The 27,662-nt window shown below is 56.1% G+C and overlaps 1 protein-coding gene across 2 annotated transcripts in view; it reads left to right on the forward strand.

Annotated features, from left to right (window-relative positions):
- The window catches only part of PRKCB (protein kinase C beta), a 123,106-nt gene that overhangs the window by 31,936 nt on the left and 63,508 nt on the right, over positions 1–27,662 (forward strand). For both annotated transcript variants that reach the window (XM_054180544.1, XM_054180545.1), the window contains exon 3: positions 26,075–26,157. In XM_054180544.1, coding sequence (XP_054036519.1) covers positions 26,075–26,157 — 83 coding nt within the window. The remainder of the gene's footprint in view (positions 1–26,074; positions 26,158–27,662) is intronic.

Genomic DNA, 27,662 nt, shown 5'->3' on the forward strand with positions numbered 1-27,662 from the left:
CCCTGCGTGCCCAGGGCTGCTTGCTGTGCCACCTGCATGGTTAATGGAGACCTTTCAGGTTGCCATAGAGAGTATTTTTGGCTCCCACCGTTGCATCAATTGACATCTGGGGTTTTTTTGCTGCGAAATAGCAAGGGCTGGGCCCTGCCTTTGTGAGGGGCACCGGAGGCAGGTGCGGAAGGGGAGGGCTGCAGCGAGCCTGGTAATTTGTGGGATGGAGGTGATGATCCAGGATCTTGAGTGTGGGGTTTGGAACAAATACTGCCCAGAATGTTCCTTTCTTAGGCTTCAGCAGCCTGCTGGAGGTGTGCTGGGTTTGTATGTAGGGCAGATCCAAAGGAGCCGGTGCCATTATTCCTCAGGTGCAGCAGCCCAGCTGAACAAAACCTGCGCTCATCCTGAACCTGGCACACAGGAGCAGGCACCGCAGCTCTGGGGGAGCAATGCTCTGAGGGGAGTGGTGAAACCCCCCCAGAGTTGGTTTGCTCTGCTCCTGGGAGCTTGCTCACCCTCTGCTGCTTTCTGAGCCCCCTGTTCGTGGCAGTGGCTTGTTTAGGTGGTGATGGAAACCATGCATTTGTGTTGGGACCATAGCTCCACAGCATGCCCAGGGTCCTGCTGCACTTAATCACACAATCATTCATGTTGGAGAGAACCTCAGGATCCTCAAGTCCAACTGCTAAGCCAGCACAGCCAGGTCACCTCTCAACCATGTCCCTCAGCACCACATCTCCATAGCTGTGAAAGCTCTCCAGGGCTAAGGGCTCCACCACTGCCCTGGCCAGGCCTTGACAACCCTCTTGAGGAAGACCACAGGGTTTGGCTAGTTGCTCTACCTGCTTTGGGGCCTTGCAGCACTGAAAAGGAGAGCAGCAGCACAAAGCACTTGTGTTGAGTTTATAGCAGAGAGCTTCTCTGAATGGAGAGTCCCTGCATGCTGAGGTTCTCCTTGCATTAAGTCCTGAGATGCAGTCTGGGACAGCAGCTGGAGAGCAGCCAGGGGATGTGGTGGGGAATGGGGGCTGTGGGTGTGTAAACACCACCCTTGGAGAGGACAAAAAGGCTTGAGCAGCATCCCAGCCTGGCTTTGGTGGACTCCTCTTTGCTTTTGGGTGGTCAGGCTCAATCACAGAACTGTTTGGGATGGGAGAGACACAGCTCTGGAGCTTGCTGGCTCTCACTGAGGTGTTCAAGGCCAGGCTGGAGAGGTCTTGTGCAACCTGGGCTAGTGGGAGGTATCCCTGCCCATGGCAGGAGGGTTGCACCTAGATGACCTTTAAGGTCCCTTCTGACCCAAACCCTTCTATGAATCTCTTGGGGGTGCAGCAGGTCAAGCAGCCAGGACCTGCTGCAGGAGAGGAGCACATGGCTCCTGCTCACCTTCTGCCCACTTGCTGAGGCTGCAGAGGGAGAGGTAATTCCATTAGGATGTGAAGATGCTGGGCTCAGCCTTTGCCATCCAAAATAAGGTTAGGAAGGAATAGAATTAAAAAGTAATTGGTCATAATGGCACCCCAGTGGGAGCTGGGCTGACGCAGGCAGGGCCCTCCTGGGTCAGGGCTGAGCAGGGGGGAGGAGAGACAGGGCTGGGGGAGAGGGGCTGGGGAAGGAGGGGGGAGGAGGGGGATGGATGTGGGAGAGGGGCTGGGGGAGGAGGGAGAAGAAGGAGGGGGATGGATGTGAGAGAGGGCTAGGGGAGGAGGGGGATGGATGTGGGAGAGAGGGGCTGGGGAGGAGGGGGAAGGGAGAGGTGAGCAGCAAACCCTGCAGTCTAAGAAGAGATGCAGCCACCCAAATTTGCTCTGAGAACCATGTTTGCAGCCAATCAAAATCCTGGCAGAGTGCAGAGCAGAAATTTTGGGGGAGAGCACCTTTTTGTGGGTGTGTTTGATGATGTTTGATGTTCCTGGAGTCTGAAGGGCACATGAGCTTCCCCTGGGGGTGGCTGGCAAAAGAGTTTGCTGTCCTAGGCTGAACCTGCTTTGTGGCTCCCATCTCCATCAGTCCCAGGAGATGGGGACAGGCAGGAGATGCAGCAGGAAGGGGGAGATGAGCCTGAGGGCTCCTGTCTTAGAATCATAGAATCAACAAGGTTGGAAAAGACCTCAGAGATCATCAAGTCCAACCTGTCACCCAACACCTCCTGACTGCTAAACCATGGCACCAAGTGCCACGTCCAATCCCCTCTTGAACATCTCCAGGGAGGGTGACTCCACCACCTCCCTGGGCAGCACATTCCAATGGCCAACAGCTCTCTCTGGGAAGAGCTTTCTCCTCATCTCCAGCCTAAACTTCCCCTGGCACAGCTTGAGACTGTGTCCTCTTGTTCAGGTTCTTATGGCAGTTGGAGGTGGGGAGAGGTGATGGGAGATGATAGTACAAAGACATTCTTCCCCATGAGAGTGGTGAGGCACTGGAACAGGTTGCCTGGAGAAGCTGTGAAGGCTCCAAGCCTGGAAGTGTTCAAAGCCAGGTTGGATGGAGCCTTGTGCAGCTCTGGGTGGCAGTGAGCTCCCAGGACCTTCACTCTTCCTGCAGTGTATGTGGGAGGCTGCTGGGCAAAGCACTTCTGGGGACATTTCTGTGACTGTCCCTGGGCTCTGCAGGTGCTGGGAGGTGTTGCAGGGTCTGAGGTGGCTGGGTGGGGGTGATGGTGCTGCACCATGAAGTTCTATAAGGAGAAGGGGAAACTTCAGATGACTCAAGGGGAGATCACCTGGAGCTGCTGCAGCTGCTTTGCCTGCCCTGCTAGAGGTGACCTGGCCCTCTAAGGCATGTCACAGGTAAAGGGTGAGCACCTCTCCTGCTGAAGATTGGCTGTTTCCTCCAAGAATCAACCACGTGCTGGTGGAACACGGCAGAGAAGCTGCTGGTTTGCCAGGCTGATGAGGGCAGGCAGGAGCTCAGGGCTGCTGCAGGCTGTCAGCTGGTCCTGTACCTTTTGGTGAGCTGCTGGAAGCTTCTGTGCTTTCTCCCCCCCCCCCCAGCTCCACAGAGAACTTTTTATGGCTCAGCAGGGAGGAGAAGAGGAGGAGAGACCAGTTTGAATTGGAGGGACTTGCTGGGGCTTCACAACTCCGCTGAGTATCTGTGAGGTTTGCCCTACTTTGTGCCTCTGAAGTGCTGCAGAGCAGCTGGGAGAGATTTCAGGCGAGCTTCCAGATTTGTCTCCTTCCATTTAGCATCTTATGGATGGCTTTTGTTCCTTTATTGCTGCATCAAACGGGACGTGGAGCTGCCTTTGGGCGAGCTGCTGATGGCCCACGTTCATCAGGCTGAGGATGGGGGCGGGGGATGCTGTGCCAGCTGCAGCAGCACAAACCTCCTCTGAAGCGATGCCCACAGCCAAGGGCTCGCTCGGTGGAACAGCTGGATTGCAGAATGCAAGGCAGATCCAGCAGCAATGGAGGGGTTGGCAGTGCCCAGGCTGTGTGTGTGAGGGTTGTGGAGGTTGCTGTTCTGGGGGAGAGGCTTCAATTGCTTCTCCAAATGTCATTAAAAATGCAAATGGGCTCTTCCAGTGGGACGGAGCCGCGGGGAGAAGTAGGACACAGCACAAACATGAATAAAGTCCTGCTGGCCAGCAGGGACCCAGCTGTGGGAGGGGAGCCAAGAAGGCTCTTTGCAGAGCTCCCTGTGAATAAAAGGACTCTTCTCTTCTCCCCCCCCTGCAAGCTGACAGCCTGGGTCATGTTTTGATTGAACACAGCGGCAGGGAATCGTGCAGGACTGGTGTCCAAGCAGAGCAAATTCAATCCATGGCTTGGTGAAGCGTTGCTGGTGCAGCAGAAGCCAGGTGGAGTGGCCACTTGGAGCTGGAGCAACATTCACCCACTCAGGCATTGCCTGAACAAAGGTGAAATCCTGAGCAGGTCTGCTTCTCCCTCCTCCCCCCCCCCAATGTGTTTTGAAACACTTCCCTTAACATGATACTGCAGGGAGTGTCTGGTTCCTGCTTTCTCAGCTGACAGTGCTTGAGCCCTGGAGCTCCTTGGTGCCACCAGCTCCACAGCCATCCCCTCACACTGGTTCATAGATTCATGGTATGGTTTGGATTGGAAAGGGACCTTAAAGATCACCCAGTTCCAACGCCCCTGCCGTGGGCAGGGACAATTCCCACCAGCCCAGGTTGCTCAAGGCCACCTCCAGGCTGACCTTGAACACCTCTAGGGAAGGGGCATCCACAGCCCTCCTGGGCAACCTCTTTTGGTGTTTCCCCAGCCTCACTGTCAAGAATTTATTCTTTATCTGCAGTCTCAGTCTCCCCTCTCCCAGCTCAAAGCCACTGCCCCTTGCTCTGTCCCTGCAAGCCCTTGTCAACGCTCCCTGCCCAGCTCCCCCGTAGCGCCCTTCAGGAAAGGTTTCCGAGTGGATCCCGGAGCTTCCCTGGGGGGAAAAGCTGAGGCCCAGCTGCATGCCGGGGCCAGAGGTGCCCTGCCAGCCTCCTGGAGCAAGGTGACTCTGCCGTGGGACTCGTGCTGCCGGGTGCAGAGCCTGCCTGGCAGCAGCAATAGAGGCTGGGGCTGAGGCGCGAGCGGCCGCGGCCAAGCCCCGCGCTGCCGCTGCCGGTTTAATGTGCTGCCCGTGGAGCAGCAAAGGAGTGCCAAGCACAGCACACAGCCTGCCAGCTGCAGCCCCCTGCATGTCTTCAAGGCAGGAAAGGTTGCTGTGTAATAACATTGCCTGCTCCACGCTGTCAGCAGATAATGGGCTGTTGGCAGGGAGGAAAACCAACGGAGCCTGCTGTCAGCTGCACCCTGCTGCTGCAGGGGAGCTGGGGGGGGCTGGCACTGAGGGGCCGGTGTTTGTGGAGCCTCTCCTCACAGTCACAGAGTGGTTAGGGTTAGAAGAGACCTTTGAGATCATAGAGTCCAACCCTTACCCCAGCACTGCCAGGTCACCACTAAACCATGGCTCCCAGCACCACACCTCCATGACTTTGAAACCCCTCCAGGGCTCCACCGCTACCCTGGGCAGCCTGGGCCAGGCTTTGACAACCCTTTTGGGGAAGAAATTGTTCCTCATGGCCAACCTAAACCTGCCCTGGGCCAGCTTGAGGTCATTTCCTCTTGTCCTGTCCCTCGCTCCTTGGGAGAAGAGTCCAACCCCCTCCTGGCTCCAGCCTCCTTTCAGGGAGGTGTAGAGAGCAATAAGGTCTCCCCTCAGCCTCTTCTTCTCCAGGCTGGACAACCCCAGGTCCCTCAGCTGCTCCTCCCCAGCCCTGTTCTCCAGACCCTTCCCCAGCGTTGTTGCCCTTCTCTGGACCTGCTCCAGCCCCTCAATGTCCTTCTTGGGGTAAAGATGTGGTGCTGAGGGACATGGTTTAATGGCTGTGGTGGTGTGACAGTTGGACCTGATGGTCCTAGCAGGCCCTCAGTGATTCTTTGGAGCTGCTGAGCAGCGCTTTGGGGCTCTCCCCTTTGCCACCCCAAAAGCTGGCTGCTGGCTATGGCAGAGGCATGATGGTGGCCTCCAGATTAGGCTTGGCAATCTGTGACCTTGCCTCGGCCTGGTGCACCTGCAGAGAGCTGTCTCAGTGGGGACAACCCCTTTGTGTCACCACAGGGGCCCCTCCTGAGCAGGGCAGCTGCCTGCTGGTGCCTGGGGCTGCCCCTGTCCTTCCCCACCTCGTCTTGGTGCAAAGCTCTGGGCTGCTGCTGTCCTACTGGGGACCAAACACCTGGAGCTGCTCGTGCTTGATCATGGGCATTGGTCTGGTTGTTCAGTGTAGAGATGAGAAGGCTCCAGGGAGGCCTTCTGGTGGCCTTTCAGGATTTCACAGGGCTGAGCAGAAAGCTGGGGACAGCCTTTTGAGCAGGGCCTGGTGTGACAGGACAAGGGGGGATGGCTTGAACTAGAAGGGGGAGATTCAGATTGGCCAAAAGGGAGAAATGTTTGATACTGAGGGTGGTGAGAGCCTGTCCCAGGTTGCCCAGAGAGGTGGGAGATGCCCCATCCCTGGAACCATTGCAGGTCAGGTTGTTTGGCAAGCTGCTGTAGTTGGGGATGCCCTTGCTGGCTGCAGAGGAGTTGGATTAGGTGACCTCAGCAGGTACCTTCCCACCCAAACCAGTCTGTGGTTCTGGGATCTTTTAGCCTGTTTGAAGATGCTGCAGTGGGGGAATAGCTGCTGGTGACCATGTAGGGAGGTCCTTCAGGGGAAGCTGCTGGTGGAGAGCATCCCTGGTGTCACAGGATGCTCTGCTTGCAGCATCCTGGCACTTTAGCTGCTTCTGCCTGTGGTCTTTTTAAAGCAGAGGCAGTGAGGGCCAAGGCAGGCTTGAATTTTGCTGTCTTCCCCATTTCAGATGAGTCTCAACGAATGCAACACAACTTCTTGAGGTGTCTGCTCAAGGAGGGTGGCTGCTGGCTGCCAAGTGCTGCTCAGACCTTCCTCCCTGGTTGGCTGCTGATGCTTTGGTGGGGTGTGAGGAGGTGCAGAGTGTGGGGGGATGAGGTGGAGTGTGGGGAAATGTGAGTCAGCAGCTGCCCGTGCAGATGGAGCTGCTGCCTCCAGAACACAGCAGGAGGCTGTGGTGCAAAGGCACTTGGACATCAGCCACCCCAGGGTCCTTCCTCTGAACCCCCCCTTTGCTGTCAGCTGTACAGTTTGGGGCATGTCTTATGGGGGTAGCCTGGGAGATCAAACCCTGCAGGAAACTTCTGCTGTGTTTCAGAGCTGTGTGAGAGGAGCCTGCTCGCTGCTGGGCTGCTGCAGGAGGAAGTGGTTGAAATAACAAGATAAAGTCCAGTCAGCTGCTCTCCTCTGGCTGGGGTGTGGGGAGCAGCACAATCCCACATCCCCTGGGACTCCAGGACCCTGCCTGGCCATGCTGGGGGAGGAGACCAGGTTCACAGAAGTGTTTTCTGGCTTCCCACCACCCGGGGGGAGGGATGGAGCTTCATTTCAAGTTGCCCCAGTTGTTTAGGTTGGACATGAGGAACAATTTCTTCCCCAAAAGGGTTGTCAAGGCCTGGCCCAGGCTGCCCAGGGCAGTGCTGGAGTCCCCATGCCTGCAGGGGTATCAGAGCTGCGGAGATGTGGTGCTGAGGGCCATGGTTTAGTGGTGACCTGGCAGGGATGGGATAAGGGTTGGATTTCATCTTAAAGGTCTCTTCCAACCAAACCCATTCTGTGGTTTCCTGCTGCCTGGCAGGTCCTGTAGCTATCTCCAGAGCTTGCATGCTCCAAAGCATGCTGGCTGATGTTCAGCTGGATGAGTTGGTGGGGAGACTACAACGTTGGTGGGCTAGAAGTGCTGAAGGACACGCTGTGCTGCGGTCTGACCCTCTGGCTGCAGGTTGGTGCCCACCAGCGTGTTGGTGATTTGCCCAGCTGGGTCAGAATGTGACACTGGACAGCCTGCAGAAAAGAAGAGCCATAGGTAACTGAAAAAGGCTCTTGATATGGTCTTGAATGTTTGGGGTTTGATAGTGTGATGGAGTCCTGGAACGGTCTCCTGGAAGGGACCCTAATGGTCACTTAGCTCCAGCCCCATGTGTGGGAGGTAGGTTGCTGTCAGGAGCTGTTAGTGCCTCTTGGGGCAGATTCAGGCCCTCCCCACGGGCTGGTGTTGGGGAGCACTTGGTGCTTTGAGGAAACACTTGGCTGGTGGTGAGGGAGCAGGGAAACTGTCACCACTCTGCTGGAGGAAACCCCAGGCTGTGGCACAACCGCCCAGCACCACTGTGGCATTCCGTACATCCTGTGTGGGAAGCTTCACCTTGGGAGGATCTTGGCCAGCTGCTGCCTTCCCTTGTACTTCAGCTGCTCTGGCACTGTTTCTGGGTGTGGAACAAACCCTTCAGACATCACTTGGTGTGCACAGAACAAAACCTCCCAGGATGCAGCCTGCTCAGAATCAGCAGCAGGGAAGTCATCGCTCTTCGTATTGGCCAAACCCTCATCTCTGCTAGCTGGGAGTTATATTTCCTCCCCTGCTCCCCTCCCCCTGGCCTCTCTGCACTTGCCAAGAAGTGAAGGGCCCAAGCAGAAGCTCCAGCAGCTTCTGTGAACTGAGGGGTAGGCACCTGCACCCTCATGGTGTTCTGGAGAGCTGTGCCTGGCAGATCCCCCTGAATGAGGATTCTTCTGATGCAAGCTGCACCAGGGGAGGTTTAGGCTGGGTGTTAGGAAGAAGCTCTTCCCAGAAAGAGAGACTGGCCATGGGAATGTGCTGCCCAGGGGGGTGGTGGGGTCACCATCACTGGAGGTGTTTAAGAAGAGACTGGATGGGGTGCTTGGTGCCATGGTTTAGCTGATTAGATGGTGTTGGATGATAGGTTGGACTTGCTGATCTAAAAGGTCTCTTCCAACCTGATTAGTTCCCCTCTCCCCTCTCCCCTCTCCCCTCTCCCCTCTCCCCTCTCCCCTCTCCCCTCTCCCCTCTCCCCTCTCCCCTCTCCCCTCTCCCCTCTCCCCTCTCCCCTCTCCCCTCTCCCCTCTCCCCTCTCCCCTCTCCCCTCTCCCCTCTCCCCTCTCCCCTCTCCCCTCTCCCCTCTCCCATTTGAAGCCTGGTTTTGAGCAGCCCAGGGGCAGAGGCTTGGGAGGTCACCTTGCTGCCTTTGGAGCTGGGTGTGGAGAACACCTCCCAGACTTTGCCATGTGGTAGCTCTGTGTTCATGGTCTGCTCTTGACGTTGTCCTGGCCAAAGACCTTAAATCCTTCATGTTTGTAGGGCTAGTGGTGAACTCCAACTCTTGACCCACCTGGTTAGAAGATGCTGGAGGTAGCACAAGTGCTCCCAAGTGCTCCTGGAGGGTGAGTGGGAAAGAAGAGCTGCCACTTCTGGCCAAGGGAGCTGGAGAAACTTCTCACCCATGTATGGGCTCAGCCCTGTGCTCCAAATAGACTGTCCAAAGGAAATGAGGGCTTTATCTTGCAGCCTGTGCTCAGCAGGAGTTCCTCTTGCTGCAAGCTCCAGGCACACACAGCAGCTCAGCCCCTGCATCTCCAGAGCCATGGAAAAGTAATGTTGATACCAGGATTATGAAGCCCCTTGGCCAGGGGCTCATGAGTGGAGTGGAAGTCTTGCCCTGCCTTGACTTCCATCTGCAGGTTTCAGTGTGCTGCAGGTCCAGGAGGAAGACATGGGCTGTTTGGGAGACACCTGCACCCCAGACACCATGGGGCTTTGGGGCAGCTGATGAGGTGAGGACACCAGGGAGAGAGGCTGGGTCAGCTGCTCAGACCTCCTTGTGGGCACGGGGTTGACTCCAAAGCCACCATCCTGATGTCTCCAGGATTTCTGCAGGGAACTGGTGCAGTGTTGGTGGACCTGCCTTAGCAAGAGGTCCCTGTTGCCAGGCTGCAGCCTCCTGTGTGCTTGCTCCCCCATGGCTTCTGGTGCAGCAGCAAGCCTGGAGGAACACAGCATTGCTGGAAAGGATCTCTGCAGATCCTGTTCCTTCACATGACTTGAGCAGGAGCTGCCCCTGCAGACCCTGCTGAGGTTGATGAAGGGAACTTGCAGGAACCTGCCCACGTGTCCTCCATCAGCTGTGGGAGTCTCTGATCCTCTGCACAGTCTGACACCCTGTTACTCCCAACAGGCTAATCCTGGCTCTGTGGCGTTTGAAAGACATCTTCTGTCGAGGAGCTGTCATTGATCTTAAATCCCATCTGGGAAAGCATCCCTGGAGGTTACCCTGGCTGTCAGACAAGCTGCTGCGGCAGGGGGAGCAGCTTGAAGCGCTGGTGGGGCACAGACAACATTGTGGTCAAGGGCAGGGACTCAAAATAACCACCCCACGGGCCTGGGGCGGGCAGGCCTGGTGCTGGGAATGGAGGGCAGTGGCTGCAGAGGTTGGGGATGGCTTTTCACTTGATGCTGCAGAGGTTGTGATGCCCTTGCCATGGGCCAGGGGGCTGGTGCCCGCTGGGCAGCACCAGGAGAGCTGTGTGGGCACCAGCTTTCAGGCAGTGCTGGAATCAGTGCTGGTTTCAGGCAGTGCTGAGGCTCTGGCCAGCCTGATCAAGTGTGAGGTGTCCCTGCCCATGGCAGGGGGCTTGGAACTAGCTGATCCTTGTGGTCCCTTCCAGCCCTGACTGGTTCTATGATGATCAGGGCACGGTGGAACAAATTGGGAGGTGGTGGGATGCAGGCACACAGCAGTGGAAGAGAGGAGATGATGTGTGCACCATGAACTGTTCACATGCTGCAGGGTCCTTCCCAGACTGATCTATGCCAGAAGCCTCCTGGGGCTTTTTTGGAGGAGAAGATGGCACTGTCTGGGCATCACTACTTAATCCTCACTCCTGTCTCTGCTTTTGGAAGTAGGGCAACGTTCAGGGTGTTAAAATCTAAGGAAGAGGGATGCAAGGAGGAGAATGGGAGCAAAGTTCCCCTCTTTGTCTTGGAGATGAGTGACAAAGTCCAGCTTTAACCAGGCGGTATGATGATGGCTTTGGTCTTTATCTTCCTCGGGTGGGATTAATGCAGTTACACAAGGAATGCCTTCAAAGCCAGCCAGCAGCCCTCTTCTGGGGCTCTAGGAGTGGGCTGCTGGTGGTGGGTGATCACTCTGGTGCTTGCCTGGGTCTGTGGCAGGGCAGCTCCTGCAGGGCTGCTCTCCGGAGCCCTGCCCAGGCGTTTCAATTACAGTGTTAAATTACCAGGTCAGCAGCGCTAGAGGAGGCTGCCAGGGCTTTAATGATCTTCCCTGGCCATGTGCAGGCTCGGTGGGGTGGGTTTGCATCTTTCCCAGCCGCCTTTCTGTGTGTTTCCCTTTCAGTGGAGCCCACCTGCAAGTGACCACATCAGCGTGGTGAGGTGGAAGAGAGAGCAGTGGGGTTGTGGAACCAGCCCACGGCTGGGGGGAGGATTCAGTGCTCCCCCCACCCCCCACCCCCCCTGGTTCTGCTGCAGCTTTCCACCATCTTCAGAGGAATCCAGAACTAATTGCCAGCATGGTTTAATCTGCTCCCTCGGGGCCTTGATTAATCACACAGAGCTCATTCTGCCTCTCGCGCTGGTGGAGATGCTGAAGGTGGTGTTGGGGGGCTGGCACAGCTCTTGAAGCTGTTGTGGGGGTGTGTGGAACAGAGCTGGCTGCAGGCACCAGGCTGCCCCCAGCGCTGTCCCCGGGGACCCAGGCCCTGCCAGGCTCAGAGGAGTGCATCAGTTTCCCCCATGCTGCCTGCCCATGCCAGCCTAAGGTAGAAACTGAGTTTGTCCCTCAGTCCTGCACCTCAAAGCTTCTCATCTGCCCAGCCTTGGCCAGCACCTGGCTGCTCTTCCTCCACTGCCTGCAGCCATAGACTCACTGACAGGCTTGGGTGGGAAGGGACCTTTAAAGGTCATCCAGGGACCTTTAAAGCTCATCCAGTCCAATCCCCTGCAGCCAGCAGGGATATCCCCAACTAGAGCAGGTTGCTCTGAGCCCCAGGCAGCCTGACCTGCAATGGTTCCAGGGATGGGGCATCTCCCACCTCTCTGGGCACCCTGGGGCAGGGTCTCACCACCCTCAGTGTGAAAGATTTCTCCCTTTTGTCCACTCTGAATCTCCCTCTATTTGTTCAGGCCATCACCCTTTGTCTTGTCACAACAGGCCCTGCTCCAAAGGTTGTCCACAGCAATCCCCAGGACAGCTGCTGAAGTGTCACTGTCCCTGCTTGCCTCAGCCCTGTGAGGAGAGGCTGAGGGAGCTGGGGTTGCTTAGCCTGGAGAAGAGGAGGCTCAGGGGAGACCTTCTTGCTCTCTACAACTACCTGAAGGGAGGTTGTAGCCAGGTGGGGGTTGGTCTCTTCTCCTAGGCAAGCAGCACCAGAACAAGAGGACACAGTCTCAAGCTATGCCAGGGGAGGTTTAGGCTGGAGGTGAGGAGAAAGTTCTTCCCAGAGAGAGTTGTTGGCCATGGGAATGTGCTGCCCAGGGAGGTGGTGGAGTCCCCATCCCTGGAGGTGTTTAGGAAGAGACTGGATGGGGTGCTTGGTGCCATGGTTTAAGTTGATTAGATGGTGTTGGGTGACAGGTTGGACCTGATAATCTCAAAGGTCTTTTCCAACCTGATCTGATCTATTCTATTCTATTCTATTCTATTCTATTCTAGTCTAGTCTATTCTATTCTATTCCCATCTCAAGATGGCTCCATAGCCCTGGAGCTGGGACCAGGAGCTGGGACCCTCCTGCTCCAGGCTGGTGCCATCCTCCCATTGTGAACTTCTCCGCAGGCGCCATCACGAGGCTCGTAATTGGAGCTGTTCAAACCCAGCTTGGAGGAGATGCTAAGGTGGCAAGGAACAAATTCCAACTGGAGAAATGAGCAGCTGGGGTTGTCACCTGGCTGCCAATGAGAGGTGAGGGAACAGCACGGCTCCCTCCATTGAATCGGGGCTGCTGCGTGGGCAGCGTCACGGCCGGGGCCCTTCCCCGTGCGTGGGTCTCAGCTGCGGCACCTGGCACCGGGGGAAAGGGCCCAGAAGAAAGGTGGCTGCAGCTCCTGCCTGCTTCCTGCAGGCAAGGGCATTGCTGGCTTCCTTCTCCTGCCTCCGAAGGGCTGAGCCGTGCCCCAGGAGGGGCTGGCGGCGGGCGGATGGTTCCGCTGGGGTCTGCCCCCCCCGGGCCGGCGCTGGGGCTTGCAGCGCTGCTGGCTGCCGGCAGCCTCTCTGCAGAGGGTCCCGCAGCGGGGCAGCTCTGCCAGGGCCTCTTCATAGCTTCGTGGTGGGACTTGGCCGTAAGCCTGTGTGACCAGCCCTGCCTGCAGGGCGCGATTCCTTACGGCATGGCTTTGGATGCTGGGGGTGGAGCTGCTGCTGGGCTCTGCTCGCTGCTCCAAAGCAGCTTCGGAGACCTTTTGGAGATGAAGCAGGAGCCGGACTTTGGCTGTGTCCTGGGTGGAGGGAGCCACCCTCTGCCACGTCCAGAGAACCCTGTGCCTGCAAGAGCTGCAGAAGCTGCACAAGCCATGGCACCCCTCATGCTTTTGGCAGCCCCCCCATGCCTTGCAGCCCTGTCCACCTCCTGCTCCCTGGAAGACCCTCAGTCCCTTGCAGCCCTGTCCACCTCCTGCTCCCTGGAAGACCCTCAGTCCCTTGCAGCCCTGTCCACCTCCTGCTCCCTGGAAGACCCTCAGTCCCTTGCAGCCCTGTCCACCTCCTGCTCCCTGGAAGACCCCCAGTCCCTTGCAGCCCTCCCATGCCTGGCAGCCTGTCTGCAGCTCAGGGTGTTCCTCAGGCACATGTGGTGGCAGAATGAAGATCCTTCCCCAGCCCAGCTCTGAAGCTGTCATTGTCCCTTCCCCTCCCACACCTTTTCTGCGGAGGATGATGGATGTTCCTCACCCCCCTGGCCTCCAAAGGCTCATTGTCATGCAGTGGATGTTCTCAGATCGTTTGTGCTACTTGGTGTAAAAGCTGCAGACTGTTTGGGGGATTTTTGGATGCTCTGGGGGTTTGTGCCAGGATCCTCCTCTGCATGTGGGGTTGGGCTCAAACGTTGAACCCCTTTCAAAGCAGAAAGGAAGGAATCTTAAAGATCTTCTGTCAGAAGGGAGCAGCAGAGGAGCCTTCCTCTCCCTGCTCTTCAGCCCAGCTGCAGAGGGCTGCTCCTGGCTGGTAGACACTTGCAACGCTGGGTTTGTCTGGTGGCTGTTGACAGGGTCACACCTTGAGGAGTCACAAGTGCCAGTTGTGCCCCCAGGCTCTAGCACCAGAACTCTGCTGATGAGGCTTGGCCATGGATGGTGATGTTCCCGAGCTGCTGGGCTGGGATCCAGGCAATCCAGCGGCCCCGGGAGGAAGGGACAGCCCTGCTGCATCTGACTCAACATCTCTGTCCTGCAACTGCCAAGGGGGCAGTGAGGCTGTGTTGTCCTCCTGCTTTTGTACTTATGGGGTCTGTAATTAGTGGAAGGGCTTGGGCCCTGGGCTGGGCACTGGGGAGGCCACACCTCCAGCTCTGGGTGCAATTTCAGGCCCCTCACTCAGAAAAGGATTGAGGGGCTGCAGCAGGTCCAGAGAAGGACAGCAAAGCTGGGGAAGGGTCTGGAGAGCAGGGCTGGTGAGGAGCAGCTGAGGGGACTTGGGTTGTTCAGCCTGGAGAAGAGGAGGCTGAGGGGAAACCTCATTGCTCTCTACACCTCCCTGACAGGAGGCTGGAGCCAGGAGGGGGTTGGGCTCTTCTCCCAAGGAACAAGGGACAGGACAGGAATAAATGACCTCAAGTTTATGTTAGGCATGAGGAGCAATTTCTTCCCCAAAAGGGTTGTCAAATCCTGTCCCAGGCTGCCCAGGGCAGTGCTGGAGTCCCCATCCCTGGAGGGCTTTCAAAGCCCTGGAGATGTGTTGCTGAGAGCCATGATTTAGTGGTGACCTGGCAGTGCTGGGTTCACAGTTGGACTTGATGAGCCTTAAAGATTTCTTCCAACCCAAATGTTTTGCTCTTTCTATTGCTGGAGTTTCACTGTTCTGATTTACTGCTGTGTTGGAGGGATCTGAACCTCAAGCACCTCTCAGGAGGTGGAACTGGAGTATGTGGAAAAGTCAGCTGCTCCAGGGGCACAGATGCAATGCCAGGGGGGAGTGCTGGGTCCTGCTGCCACCATCTAGGGACTTTGCTGACCCTGGTGTGACATCCAGGGACCTTGCTGGGGGCCAGAACTGCAACATGGGGACCCTGGACAGCTGAGTGGTGCTTGAACTCCTTCACCCATCACATCCTCATGCTCCTGAGGACCAAAGGTTGAGGCAAAACCTTTGTTAGGATGTTCTGAGTTCACCTGGCCCTCGAGTGTGAGAAAGTGGAGGAGCTCCTAGAGCAGCCAAGTCCTGTCTGGCTTGTGAGGAGGGGGCAGAGATAACTAACTGAAAGTGAGCATGGGGGCCATGGAGGGTGGCCATGTGAATCTTCTCTGCTGGATGAGGGGAAGGGCTGGGTGGCTGCATCTGAGCCAGCCTTGTCTGGGAAATCAGGCAGGTGCTGCCACGCTGAGCTGTGTTTGGGAGATGCTGTGGGAACGTGGATGAGCAGCAGAGCATGGAGACAGCAGGAGCTGCAAGGCTCAGTCATCCATGAAGTGCAGGAGGAGAGAGGGGAGGAGATAATGATGGTGGAATCTACAGGAGCCTTCCAAGAAAGCCAGTGTGAGGAGCAGCTCAGCTCCTGTGCTTAGCAACTGGATGCATTTTGCTTCCCATCCTGGGGCACCAGGGACAGAGGAACGTTCCTGAGCAGCCCTCAGACTTGTGCTTTGTGAAGGGAGCAGGGATGGGGTAAAGCTGGGCTAGCACAGCCAGGACTTCTGCCCAGCTCTGGAGCAAGTCCTGCCTGTGCCAGAGCCTGCTTGCCAGCTGGGCTCTGCTGCCCAGTGCTGCTGAGAAGTGTCTCTAGCTTGCGCCACCCTTGGTGCTCTGGCTGTGCAGTTGGGGCTGAGGGGCTCAGTGGGGCTCACCAAGATGCTGCTGGTTCCTGCTGGCACAGCTGGCAGAGCCACAGCTGCCACTTCGTGTGTGGCACCAGCCAGGAGCATGCAGGGGGTTAAATTATTCAGTCTGAAAGTGAATCTCTGTTCCAGCTCGGCCAGGAGCTGCTGATGAAGTATTTAAGGTCCGGGCTGAGGCTCAGCTGATGCAAAATTCATGTCTGGGTGTCTCTGGAAATAGCCACCAGCCCTGCTGTGGATGTGCAGAGCAGTGGGTGCTGCTTGGGGGCTTTGGGAGATGGACCCTAGGTCTTCCCTGAGGGATCCTGGATGTCTTCAGGCACAGGTTGTCCCTCTTCACTTCCCAAAGAGCATGCAAGCAGGACAGCAAGGGCTCGATTTGCTTGCAGAACTGGGAGATGTGAGCTGGAAAGCCTGGAGCTGGTGTCAGGTGGCTGGGCAGGTGAGGAGCCCAAAGAAATGAGGATGTTTCAGTTTGCCCCTTCCCCAGCAGGAGTTGCACAGAAGAGAGGATTCCAGCCCTTCAGATGCCTCTTCCCTGGATCTTTGCTCCTTGCCTGGAAGGCTCCATCCTTCCTGTGGTGCTGGGGACCAGGGGGAGCAGGATCATCCTCCTCTGCCTATGGAAAGGGGAAATGGCATCAACCAAGGGGCTGCTTGGTTGGGGATAGCTCACGGAACCCATGGCAGGGCCTGATCCTGTGTGGGTGAGGGCAGGGGTTTGAGTCTCTGGCTCTGTCCTCAGAGCAGACTCAGACACAGGAGCAGTGCTTCAGCCCGGCCTGCTCCCCGGTGCCTTTCTGCAGGGGACACCCCGAACATCCCAGCGCAGAGCGGGGCTGGGTGTGCTGCAGCCCTCTGGCGCTGCCAACAGGAAAACCTCTGGAGCCTGCTGAGGAGCTGAAGTTGTCTGCTGTGCTCCAAGCACTCCAGCAAGCTCTTCAGCCAAGCTGGGGATTAAATCCAGAGGGCCCAAATTTCAGCTCAGCCTCTCTCTCTCTGCGCTGCAAGCGATTAAAACGCTGCAAAGAGCTGTCAGAAATTCAGGACCTCCCTTCCTGGAAACCTTTTTTTCCTCCCCCCCCCACCCCTCCTCCCTTATTTTCTGATTCTTGTGCTTCATTGCCTTTGTTTGGTGTAAAAAACCCAATAATAATAGTTGTGGTTTTCTCCTGTGGGGCTGGAAAGTGGTGGGCAGCTGTTGGCTGGGACAAAGCCTGGCCAATGCAGCTGACCCCATGGGGGTTTGTCCAGCGGAGGTGGAGCAGCACAAAGCTCCTTTATTAAGAACAAATTAAATCCTCCCTTTTTTTGGGGGGGGAGGGAGGGGGGGAGGGGTTATTTTGGGTTGGCTAATCCAAATTCCAGGCTGTTTCATGATTCTCTTGTTCTTTTAGAAGTGGAATCCAAAGGAGAATCTGTACAGGTAGTATGGGAGCAGCTACGCACGGAGATGTGCTCCAAATAATCTTGGAGCTCCCATGATCTTGGAGCCATCTGCTAAAGCATCTCTCTGGCAGCTCTCTGGGGAGGCTTTAACTCCTCCTGGGGTTTGATGGTTTATTTTTTTTTTGAGATGAACCTTTCTTGAACCTCCTTCTGTCTCTTAGCTCTCCCATCTGTCTGCCTTCTTTCATGTACCGTAGCTCAGACTGTTCCTGGTGCCTCCAGACCTTGCTTGGTGGAGGTGGACTAAGGGCTTCCATGCAGTGGGGACTGGTGTCCTGGGCCACCAAGATGATCAGAGGGCTGGAGCACCTCCCCTGTGGGAACAGGGTGAGAAAGCTGGGACTGTTCAGCCTAGGGAAGGCTCCAGGGAGACCTTAGAGGTGCATTTTGATATCTGAAGGGATCCTACAGGAAGGCTGGGGAGGGACTGGTTGGAAGGGCCTGTGGGGATAGGGCAAGGGTCATTGGTTTGAAAGTGGAGCAGGGCAGATTTAGGTTGGGCATCAGGAGGGAGTTCTGCACAATGAGGGTGGTGAGACACTGGAACAGGCTGCCCAGGGATGTGGTTGAGGCTCCATCCCTGGAGACATTCAAGATCATCCTTGATGTGACCCTGGGCAGCCTGATCCAGTTGGAAGTGTCCCTGCTGAGTGCAGGGGGGTCAGACAAGATGACCTTTGAGGGTCCCTTCCAACCCAATGCAGTCTGTGAATCTGTGGATGTACTCAGGGGGAGGCTCTGGAGATGACTTCCTTGAATTATTCATTTCATGAAGGACTCAGGCAAAATTGATGAGCCCCTTCTTCAGAACATCAGGACAAGGAGTTCAGGCAATGAAATTAGAGCCACAAATGGAGATCAACTGGAAGGGAGCAGCATGTTCTGCAGCAGGGAGTTGCTAGGCAGGGTTCAGTCCTGCAGGAAGCCATTTGTCACAGAGCCTGGGTTTGGAGGAGGCCTGGCACCTTCCTGCCAGCTAAGAGGTTCTGTGTGGGAGATGAGGTTAATCAGAGCTCCTGTGGGGGGCCCCCAGCCGACGGCATGCAGGGGGCAGGAAGGTATGGAGCATCTCCAGCCAGCTGGGCTTGGCTTGCCCAGGCCATGCAGGTTTGTGCTCCCCTGGCATGTCTAAACCCTCAGCTCTAGGCTGGTGCCAGGGCCACAGGTAGGTGGCACAGAGCTTGTGTGGCTTGGAGGCAGCTTTGGGGCTCATCTGGCTTTGATGGGCCACATGGAGATGTGGTGCTTTCATGGGTTGATAGAATGTGTTGGGTTGGAAGGGACCTCAAAGCTCATCCAGTTCCAAGCCCCCTGCCATGGGCAGGGACACCTCCCACCAGCCCAGGTTGCTCCAAGGCCTCATCCAACTTGGTCTTGAACAGCTTCAGGAAAGGAACACAGAATCACAGAATCAATAAGGTTGGAAAAGACCTCAAGGATCATCAAGTCCAACCTGTCACCCAACACCTCAGGACTACTAAACCATGGCACCAAGTGCCACATCCAATCCCCTCTTGAACACCTCCAGGGATGGGGACTCCACCACCTCCCTGGGCAGCACATTCCAGCAGCCAATCTCTCTTTCTGTGAAGAACTTTCTCCTCACCTCTAGCTTAAACTTCCCCTGGCACAGCTTGAGACTGTGTCCTCTTGTTCTGGTGCTGGTTGCCCGGGGAAGAGACCAACCCCCTCCTGGCTACAACCTCCCTTCAGGGAGTTGTAGAGTGCAATACGGTCTCCCAGTCTGAGCAGCACTGGCCGCTGTGTCAGGCAGAAAGGTGTCTCAGCACAGGCAGAGATGCAGCTCCAGCTCTTGGGTCTGCTGCTGTGTGGTGGTGTCCAGGATGGGCTCTGCAGCCTCCAACGTTTGCAGTCTGCAAACAAATCAGCAGCCCTGAGGCTCCGCAGGGCTTCCGCGTTCCTGGCAGTGCCGGCGCAGCCCTCGGGCTGGCTCCGCGGGCAGCCTGATGCCACTCTAAGGAGCTTAGAGCTTTGCTTAAGGGCTTTTCCTGGGCAGAAGGCACTGGGCCGGGGAGGATTTTGTATGCTGAGAGCAAATCTTGCAGCATTGTTGTGTTTGGGCAGCCTGCCCAGCTGTCTGCTGCTGGGAGAGCTCTGAACGGGGACGGAGCAGGCGAGGGGAGCCCTGCTGCTGGGGAAGCTCTCTGCAGGGCTTCCCAGTCTGGAACCACCAACTCACAGGCTGCACTGGGCTGGAAGGCACCCTCAGAGCTCATCTTGTCCATCCACCCTGCACTCTCCAACCTCCCTGTACTCAGCACTGGTGAGGCCACACCTCGAGTCCTGTGCCCAGCTCTGGGCCCCTCAGTTTAGGAAAGATGTTGAGGTGCTGGAAGGTGTCCAGAGAAGGGCAACAAAGCTGGGGAGTGGTCTGGAGCACAGCCCTGTGAGGAGAGGCTGAGGGAGCTGGGGTTGCTTAGCCTGGAGAAGAGGAGGCTCAGGGGAGACCTTCTTGCTGTCTAGAACTCCCTGAAGGGAGGTTGTAGCCAGGTGGGGGTTGGTCTCTTCTCCCAGGCAAGCAGCACCAGAACAAGAGGACACACTCTCAAACTGTGCCAGGGAGGTTTAGGCTGGATGTTAGGAAGAAGTTCTTCCCAACAAGAGAGATTGGCCATGGGAATGTGCTGCCCAGGGAGGTGGTGGAGTCCCCATCCCTGGAGGTGTTTAGGAAGAGCCTGGATGGGGTGCTTGGTGCCATGGTTTAGTTGATTAGATGGGCCATCAGCCATGAAACCTCCTCATATGGATGGTCTTCAGCACCCAGGCTGGGGCTGCTCCTGTGTGGGGTGGGCAGGAGTAGGGGGGGCCATGCTCAGATCCCCAAACAACCTGACCTGCAGTGGTTCCAGGGATGGGGCAGCTCTCACCTCTTTGGGCACCCTGTGCCAGGCTCTCACCACCCTCAGTGCTAAATGTTCCTTCTCTCCAGTTTGAATCTCCCTCTTTCAGTTTCAAACCATGACCTCTTGTCCTGTCACAATAGATCCTCAAAAGTCTGTCCCCAGCTTTCTGCCCAACCCCTTTCAGCACTGAAAAGCCACCAGAAGGTCTCCCTGGAGCCTTCTCCAGGCTGAACAACCCCAACTCTCTCAGCCTGGCCTTGCAGCAGAGGGCTTCCAGCCCTCACAGCAGCGCCATGGTCTCTCTGCCCCCCCTCCCAAAGGTCCCTGTCTATCCTGTGCTGAGGACTCCAGAGCTGGACTCAGTATTCCAGATGATGTCTGTCCCCATCAGCTCACCCCCATGTTCCTTAGAACCTGCCTGCCTGCTCCCAGAGCTGCTTCAGCATCCTGGAGCCTCCTGCTCTCCTCCAGTGCCACTCTGGTCAATGTTGTGCTCTCTCCTCTCTTTGTACTTTCACTGAGAATTTTGGTATCTGTTCTGTCCTGTTGACCTCCCAGGTCAGCTGCTGGGGTCCAGGTGTCGTGCTGAGACCTTGCCCTCCAGCAGGACACACACAGAGCAAAGTGAGGCAGGCAGGGCTGGAGAGGATTCATCTCCAAGATGAACATTCAGTGACAAAAGTCCTCAGCAGTCCCAGATCCCATCGTGGTGTGGCTTGGAAGAGACCTCTGGAGCTCCTCTTGTCCATTCAGGAGCAGGGTCACCCCCAGCAGCCTGACTCAGGGAACTTCCCTCCCCCCAGCTTCTTGCAGCAGGATTTCCACTCCAGAGCTGGCTTTGTCCTTCCTGCCATCACTGAGGGCTCGCCCAGGGCTTCTGTCTGCTGCAGTCATTTGTGGTGGTGTTCCAAAACATGGGAAGATACAACTGCTGTTGGGTAAAGCTCTGCTCTGCTGGCCCATTTCCCTGCCTTCAGCAGCCTGGCTTGGCTGGCTGTCAGCAGCCTGCAGCTGATGGATGCTCTGCCTGCTGCTGAGCTGCTCCGGCAGCCCTCGTGGCCGCGGGAGGTCCCTGCCAGGGCTGGAGGTGCAGCTGGATGTGTGCTCTGCCATGTGTGGAAGGTGTTCTGAGGAGGTTTTTCTGCTTGGCAGGTTCTGGGAGCTCTTTGGGGAGCTGCTTGATGGTTTTCCTGGAGGAGTTTTGAGCGGAGGTTGAGCCCAAGGCACCTTCAAGTGTCCATGTGTGTATTTCATAGTACCATAGTATCACAGTATCAGTCAGGGTTGGAAGGGACCACAAGGATCATCTAGTTCCAACCCCCCTGCCATGGGCAGGGACACCCCACACTAGATCAGGCTCAGAGCCTCATCCAGCCTGGTCTTAAACACCTCCAGGGACAGGCCTTCAGCCACCTCCCTGGACAACCATCAGCATTTCTGTCTTTTCATCCTTCACAACAGGGCCAGTTCCTAGGCTCTGCAACTACCCTGCTTCTGGGGAGCTCGTTTGGTTTCTTAGCTCTGAAACCCAACCTTTCAGAGCTCCAGGAGCTCTAAAACCCAACCTTTCTTGCCAAAAGGACATCAAGACAATGAGGACTGAAGGTGCCTGACCCTGCTCTGATGGCTTGGTGCAAATCTTCCCAGATCTGAGAAGCTCTGCTGGGGCTGCTGTTGGAAAGGTGTCTTCCAGCAAGCCTCTTCAGCCTGTGGAGAGCCAGTGACCTCCAGGGCTCTGTCTCTTGTCCTTCACAGGGTTTTGTGTCCTTCTCTTGCTCCAGGAGAGAGAAGTCTCCCCAGACAGTGGAGATAACTCTGAAGAAGAGTTTAGGGCCAGCAGCTGTTCAGCCCTTGTGCAGTGATGAGTGGTAAAGGTTACTGTGTGGGGTTTGTGGGGTAGAAATGACTCAGGACATTTGCAGCTCAGCAGCAGGGTTTGATTCACTTTATTGCCCATGTAATCAGATTTACAAATTAACCAATTAATGACCTGGGGAAGCTGCTGCTTGTGCTGCAGTTTCTGAACTGGCAAAGACACAGGCTGGAAATGCTGAAGAGCCAGGAGCCCAGATGAGCTCCTAGCAGACCTGATCCCTGTCCTGGTGTTGTGCTCCTGGAGATCCCACACCTGGCTCCTGCTTGGCATGGTGGAAACCAACAATCTCTTCCCAGGATAGCACACTGGATTAATGATGGGAGGAGAGATCATAGGATCATAGAATCAAACAGGTTGGAAAAGACCTCAGAGATCATCAAGTCCAACCTGTCACCCAACACCTCAGGACTACTACACCATGGCACCAAGTGCCACATCCAATCCCCTCTTGAACACCTCCAGGGACGGTGACTCCACCACCTCCCTGGGCAGCACATCCCAATGGCCAACAGCTCTCTCTGGGAAGAACTTTCTCCTCACCTCCAGCCTAAACTTCCCCTGGCACAGCTTGAGACTGTGTCTTCTTGTTCTGGTGCTGCTTGCCTGGGAGAAGAGACCAGCTCCCTCCTGGCTACAACCTCCCTTCAGGGAGTTGTAGAGAGCAAGAAGGTCTCCCCTGAGCCTCCTCTTCTCCAGGCTAAGCAACCCCAGCTCCCTCAGCCTCTCCTCACAGGGCTGTGCTCCAAACCCCTCCCCAGCTTTGTTGCCCTTCTCTGGACATGTTCAATGTCCTTCTTAACCTGAGGGGCCCAGAACTGGACACAGTACTCAAGGTGTGGCCTAACCAGTGCTGTGTACAGGGATACAATGACCTCCCTGCTCCTGCTGGCCACACTATTCCTGATGCAGGCCAGGATGCCATTGGCCGCCTTGGCCACCTGGGCACACTGCTGGCTCATGTTCAGCTGGCTGTCAATCAGCACCCCCAGGTCCCTCTCTGTTTGGCAGCTCTCCAGCCACGCTGACCCCAGCCTGTAGCACTGCATGGGGTTGCTGTGGCCAAAGTGCAGCACCTGGCACTTGGACTTGTTGAATGCCATCCTGTTGGCCTCTGCCCATCTGTCCAGCCAGTTGAGATCCCTCTGCAGAGCCCTTCTTCCCTCTAACTGATCAACACCTGCTCCCAGCTTGGTGTCATCTGCAAATTTACAGATGACTGACTCCATCCCCTCATCCAGACCATCAATAAAGATATTGAACAGGATGGGGCCATGGTTTAGTTCTGGGAACAAACCTCACTGCCCCCAAAGTGCAAAAGCTTCTCAGGAGCTGGGGAAGCACCAGAGGAGCTGCTTTGCCTTCCCTTCCCTTTGCATCCAGCAACCTTCTCCTATGTGGCACGGAGGAATGGCCTGAGGAAGCTCAGCCTGGCAGCAGCCCTGTTTCTCCTGTTGGACCAAAATCGTTCTGGCTCCTCTGGGACCCTCTCAGCACAGCCCAGATGCTGCCAGCAGCCTGAAAGCCTTCCCCCGAGCCTGCGCCCCGGGAGCCTCTCCGAGTTCCTGCACACACTTCAGGACAAATCTTTGCTAATAAGAGTTCTAATTTCTTCCTTCCTGCTCCCCAGATGCTTCTGTCTCTGTAGGCAAACGACAGAAACAGTGAACCAAAAAAAAAACCCCAGACCCTGGAAATGTTTGTTTGTTTGTTTGTGAGGCTCAGAAAAGCAACTGAGAGGTTCTGCCAGGAGAGAGAGCTTGGCAGCGTTGATGCCTTGCAGACCTTGGGGGTTTGGTGTTTCTCGTGGTGACAAATGTGAAAAAGAAAACAAATTTCAAGCTGGATGCAGCAGGGCACAGGGAGGGGATCAGGGATTTAAAGGCAAATGTCACTTGGTTGTTTTTTTCCCTTGCTCCTCAGAAAAGATCTGGCAGTGAGGCTCTGAAAGCTGCTGCGTCTTTAGCCTGGGTGCCACAGAGACTGAGACTGGAGAGGAGGAAGAAATTCTTGACAGGGAGAGTGGGGAGACACTGGGACAGCTTGCCCAGGGAGGTTGTGGATGCTCCCTCCCTAGAGGTGTTCAAGGCCAGGCTGGATGATGCCTTGAGCAAGCTGGGGCTGGTGGGAGGTGTCCCTGCCCACGGCAGTGGGGTTGGAACTGGATGAGCTTTGAGGTCCCTTCCAAGCCAAACCATTCTGTGACTCTATGATTTTTCCACTGCTTGGTTCATTTGATGTGCTTGGTTTCTCTGGCCCCCAGCAGGCTGAGCAGCTTCATCTTCTAGGTGCTTCCATTTAGTGTCCCTGCAGCTCTTGGGAAAGGGATGTGGCAAGTAAGAGAGCTCTGAGACAAGCTGAGTTTGGTGCCCAGGGTTCCTGCAGGTGAAGTGCAGCCACTACCCAGCTTGGCTTTGTTCACAAAACCAGCACTTGGTGGCTTCACTTCACTCCCATGTGGACAGCTTGCCTGGTGAAGCTGAAGATGCCCCCACCCAGAGGTGTTCAAGGCCAGGCTGGATGAGGCCTTGAGCAACCTGGGCTAGTGGGAGGTATCCCTGCCCATGGCAGGGGGTTGGAACTGGATGAGCTTTGAGGTCCCTTCCAACCCAACCCATTCTGTGGTTCTCTGACCCCTTTCATATGTGGTGTTGCCTTGGAGTCAAGATGCTATCCCTTGGGCTGGGCATGATGTGGATGTAAGGGAGGAGAATGGTTGGACCTGGAAGGGCTGACATCCAGGGGCGCAAGGTGGTGCCTCTGTTCCCCAGACCTGGGACACCCCAGCAGCAGTGCCACCTCCAGCTGCAAGATGAGGGGGGCTGAGACCCTCAGAGAAGGACCTGGGCCATCAGTTGAAGTTTATCTGCAGCACCAAGTGGCCTTTTTAAGGTCTGCCACTGAAATTAAGGTGCTTGGTTAGTTAGGGTTGGGCGATTGGTTGGACTTGATGATCTTGGAGGTCTCTTCCAACCTGGTTGATTCAGTGCTGCTTTGGTATTTGGGGGGAAACATAGCCTGGAAGTGCAGCTCTTTGACTGCACAGCCTGCAAAGGTGCTGTTGGTGGCTTCAGGTCATGTTGGTGGCTTCAGGTCATGCTGGGCCTGGTGGGTGAGGAGATGTGGGGTTAGCTCTGGATGCTCACACAGCAAATTCTGGGCAGCACCACGTTGGGATCAGTTTTCCTGCAGTGTGCCCAGAAGGGTGCCTTTGTCATCACCCTGCCTGTGTGAGGAGAAGACATGCATGTCTTCTGGCCTGGGAAATGGAGGCTGTGGAGCTGCTGAAGGGAAGCAGAGGTGTGGGAGGAACGTTGCCCACCTGTTCCCAGCTTCTGTTTTTGGCCACATGCACTTCTCAGCTCTGATACCCACTGATGCCAGATTCTGCCTCTCTTTACACGTGGTGGTGACCTCACAGTGTGAGGTGCTGGGAGTGACAGGGAGCTCAAAGTGAACAGAAGGGTTCCCAGCCTGCCTTTGACGCCACCTCAACGTTTTCCTCCTCCTTAGTTTTCCTGCAGTGCCTGCTCTGGTTGGTGATCATTGGAACAGGCTGCCTGGGGAGGATGGTGGTGGAGTCCCCATCCCTGGAGGTGTTCAAGAAACCTGTGGCCATGGCACCTGGGGACAGGGTTTAGTGGCCATGGGGGTGCTGGGATGATGATTGGACTCAATGATAGGATAGGATAGGATAGGATAGGATAGGATAGGATAGGATAGGATAGGATAGGATAGGATAGGATAGAGCAGAATAGAATAGAATAGAATGGAATAGAATAGAATTATCCAGGTTAGAAGAGACCTTTAAGATCATCGAGTCCAACCTATCACCCAGCACCATCTGATCAACTAAACCATGACACCAAGCACCCATCCAGTCTCTTCCTAAACACCTCCAGGGATGGTGACTCCACCACCTCCCTGGGCAGCACATTCCAATGGGCAATCTCTCTTTCTGGGAAGAACTTCTTCCTCACCTCCAGCCTAAACCTCCCCTGGCACAGCTTGAGACTGTGTCCTCTTGTTCTGGTGCTGATTGCCTGGGAGAAGAGACCAACCCCCTCCTGGCTACAACCTCCCTTCAGGTAGTTGTAGAGAGCAAGAAGGTCTCCCCTGAGCCTCCTCTTCTCCAGGCTAAGCAACCCCAGCTCCCTCAGCCTCTCCTCACAGGGCTGTGCTCCAGACCCCTCCCCAGCTTTGTTGCCCTTCTCTGGACACCTTCCAGCACCTCAACATCTTTTCTAAACTGAGAGGCCCAGAGCTGGACACAGGACTCCAGGTGTGGCCTAAGCAGTGCAGTGATCTCTAAGGCTTTTCCAACCTTGATGATTCTATGTTCTACAGGGTAGAAAATCTGCCCCAGGTCCACTCTAACCCTCTTGAGTGCTGGTGTCTGCCCTCAGAAACCAGGCAGATCTCAGCTGCTCGTTTCCCCATGCTCTGGGCTGACCTGGTGCCAGTCCCTTCACGTGCCCCTGACACCCTCTCTGTCTTCTCTCTGCAGTTTGCTGCTTCGTGGTGCACAAGAGGTGCCATGAGTTCGTCACCTTCTCCTGCCCTGGTGCTGATAAAGGTCCTGCCTCCGATGTAAGTACCTGGTCCCACATCCTGCGCGAAGGCACAGCCCGAGGCAAACATTATCTCCATCTCTCTGCTCCACAGCAGCTTGGAGATGGGCAGAGGGCTGCCAAGATGCTGAGGGGACTGGAACATCTCTCTTGTGAAGAAAGGCTGAGGGACTCGGGGCTTTTTAGCCTGGAGAAGACTGAGGGGGGGATCTCAGAGGGTGGGTGTCAGGAGGATGGCAGCAGGCTCTTGTCAGTGGTGCCCAGTGACAGGACAAGAGGTGAACAAACTGGAACCTAGGAGGAGAAACTTCTTTGGTGTGAGGGTGCTGAGGCCCTGGAGCAGGCTGCCCAGAGAGGCTGTGGAGTCTCCTTGTCTGGAGAGCTTCCAGCCCCACCTGGCCATTGTGATCCTGGCAAGCTGCTGTGGGTGCCCCTGCTTGAGCAGAAGGCTTGCACTGGGTGATGCCCACAGCTCCCTTCCAACCTCCACCGTGCTGGGATTCTGTGACAACAACATTCCTGGGGGATATCAGATCAGGTGTGACCTTTGGCCACTCTTTAAAAACCAGAAAGCCACCCAAATGCTCTAAGTCAGTCCCTGGAGTGGATTTCCCAGTGGATCCTGGGCTCTGGGGGTGGATGGGGGGAGCTGGAGCAGTGGAGCTGGCTCAGGCTCCTCAGCGTGGTTCTGCCAGCTCCTTCCAGGTCTGTCTGGCAGGTTTTGTGTTTTCCCATGGAAACTGGTTAATCTGGGGAGCTGCCAGGAGAGAAGGGATGGAATTGGGGGAACAGCAGAGCACCACAACTCTCACCTTAAAAATAGAAGTGGTGGGAGCAGGCAGAAGCTGAAGGTGGATGATGAAGACAAGCCGTCAGCCGCCCTGCCCCTGCCCGGAACTGGGCTGTGCTGGGGTGAAATAGAATCACAGAATCAAGCAGGTTGGAAAAGACCTCAGAGACCACCAAGTCCAACCTATTACCTAACACCCAACACCCCCTGACAACTAAACCATGGCTTCAAGTGTCACATCCAATCCCCTCTTGAACACCTCCAGGGATGGGGACTCCACCACCTCCCTGGGCAGCACATTCCAATGGCCAACAACTCTCTCTGGGAAGAACTTTCTCCTCACCTTGAGCCTAAGCTTCCCCTGGCACAGCTTGAGACTGTGTCCTCTTGTTCTGGTGCTGCTTGCCTGGGAGAAGAGACCAACCCCCACCTAGCTACAACCTCCCTTCAGGTAGCTGCAGACAGCAAGAAGGTCTCCCCTGAGCCTCCCCTTCTCCAGGCTAAGCAACCCCAGCTCCCTCAGCCTCTCCTCACAGGGCTGTGCCCCAGACCCCTCCCCAGCTTTGTTGCCCTTCTCTGGACATGTTCAGGTGTCTCAATATCCTTCTTAAATTGAGGAGCCCAGAACTGGACACAAAGGGGAGCTTCTGCAGCAGGGGGAGGCTCACAGCAGGGTCAGCACCCTCTGTCTGCAGCATTGGGTAGGGGCTGCCTCTGCCCCTAGAGAGGACAGA

The sequence above is a fragment of the Dryobates pubescens genome, chromosome 4 (assembly GCF_014839835.1).
Source record: "Dryobates pubescens isolate bDryPub1 chromosome 4, bDryPub1.pri, whole genome shotgun sequence".
In the NCBI taxonomy this organism is placed as follows: Eukaryota; Metazoa; Chordata; class Aves; order Piciformes; family Picidae; genus Dryobates; species Dryobates pubescens.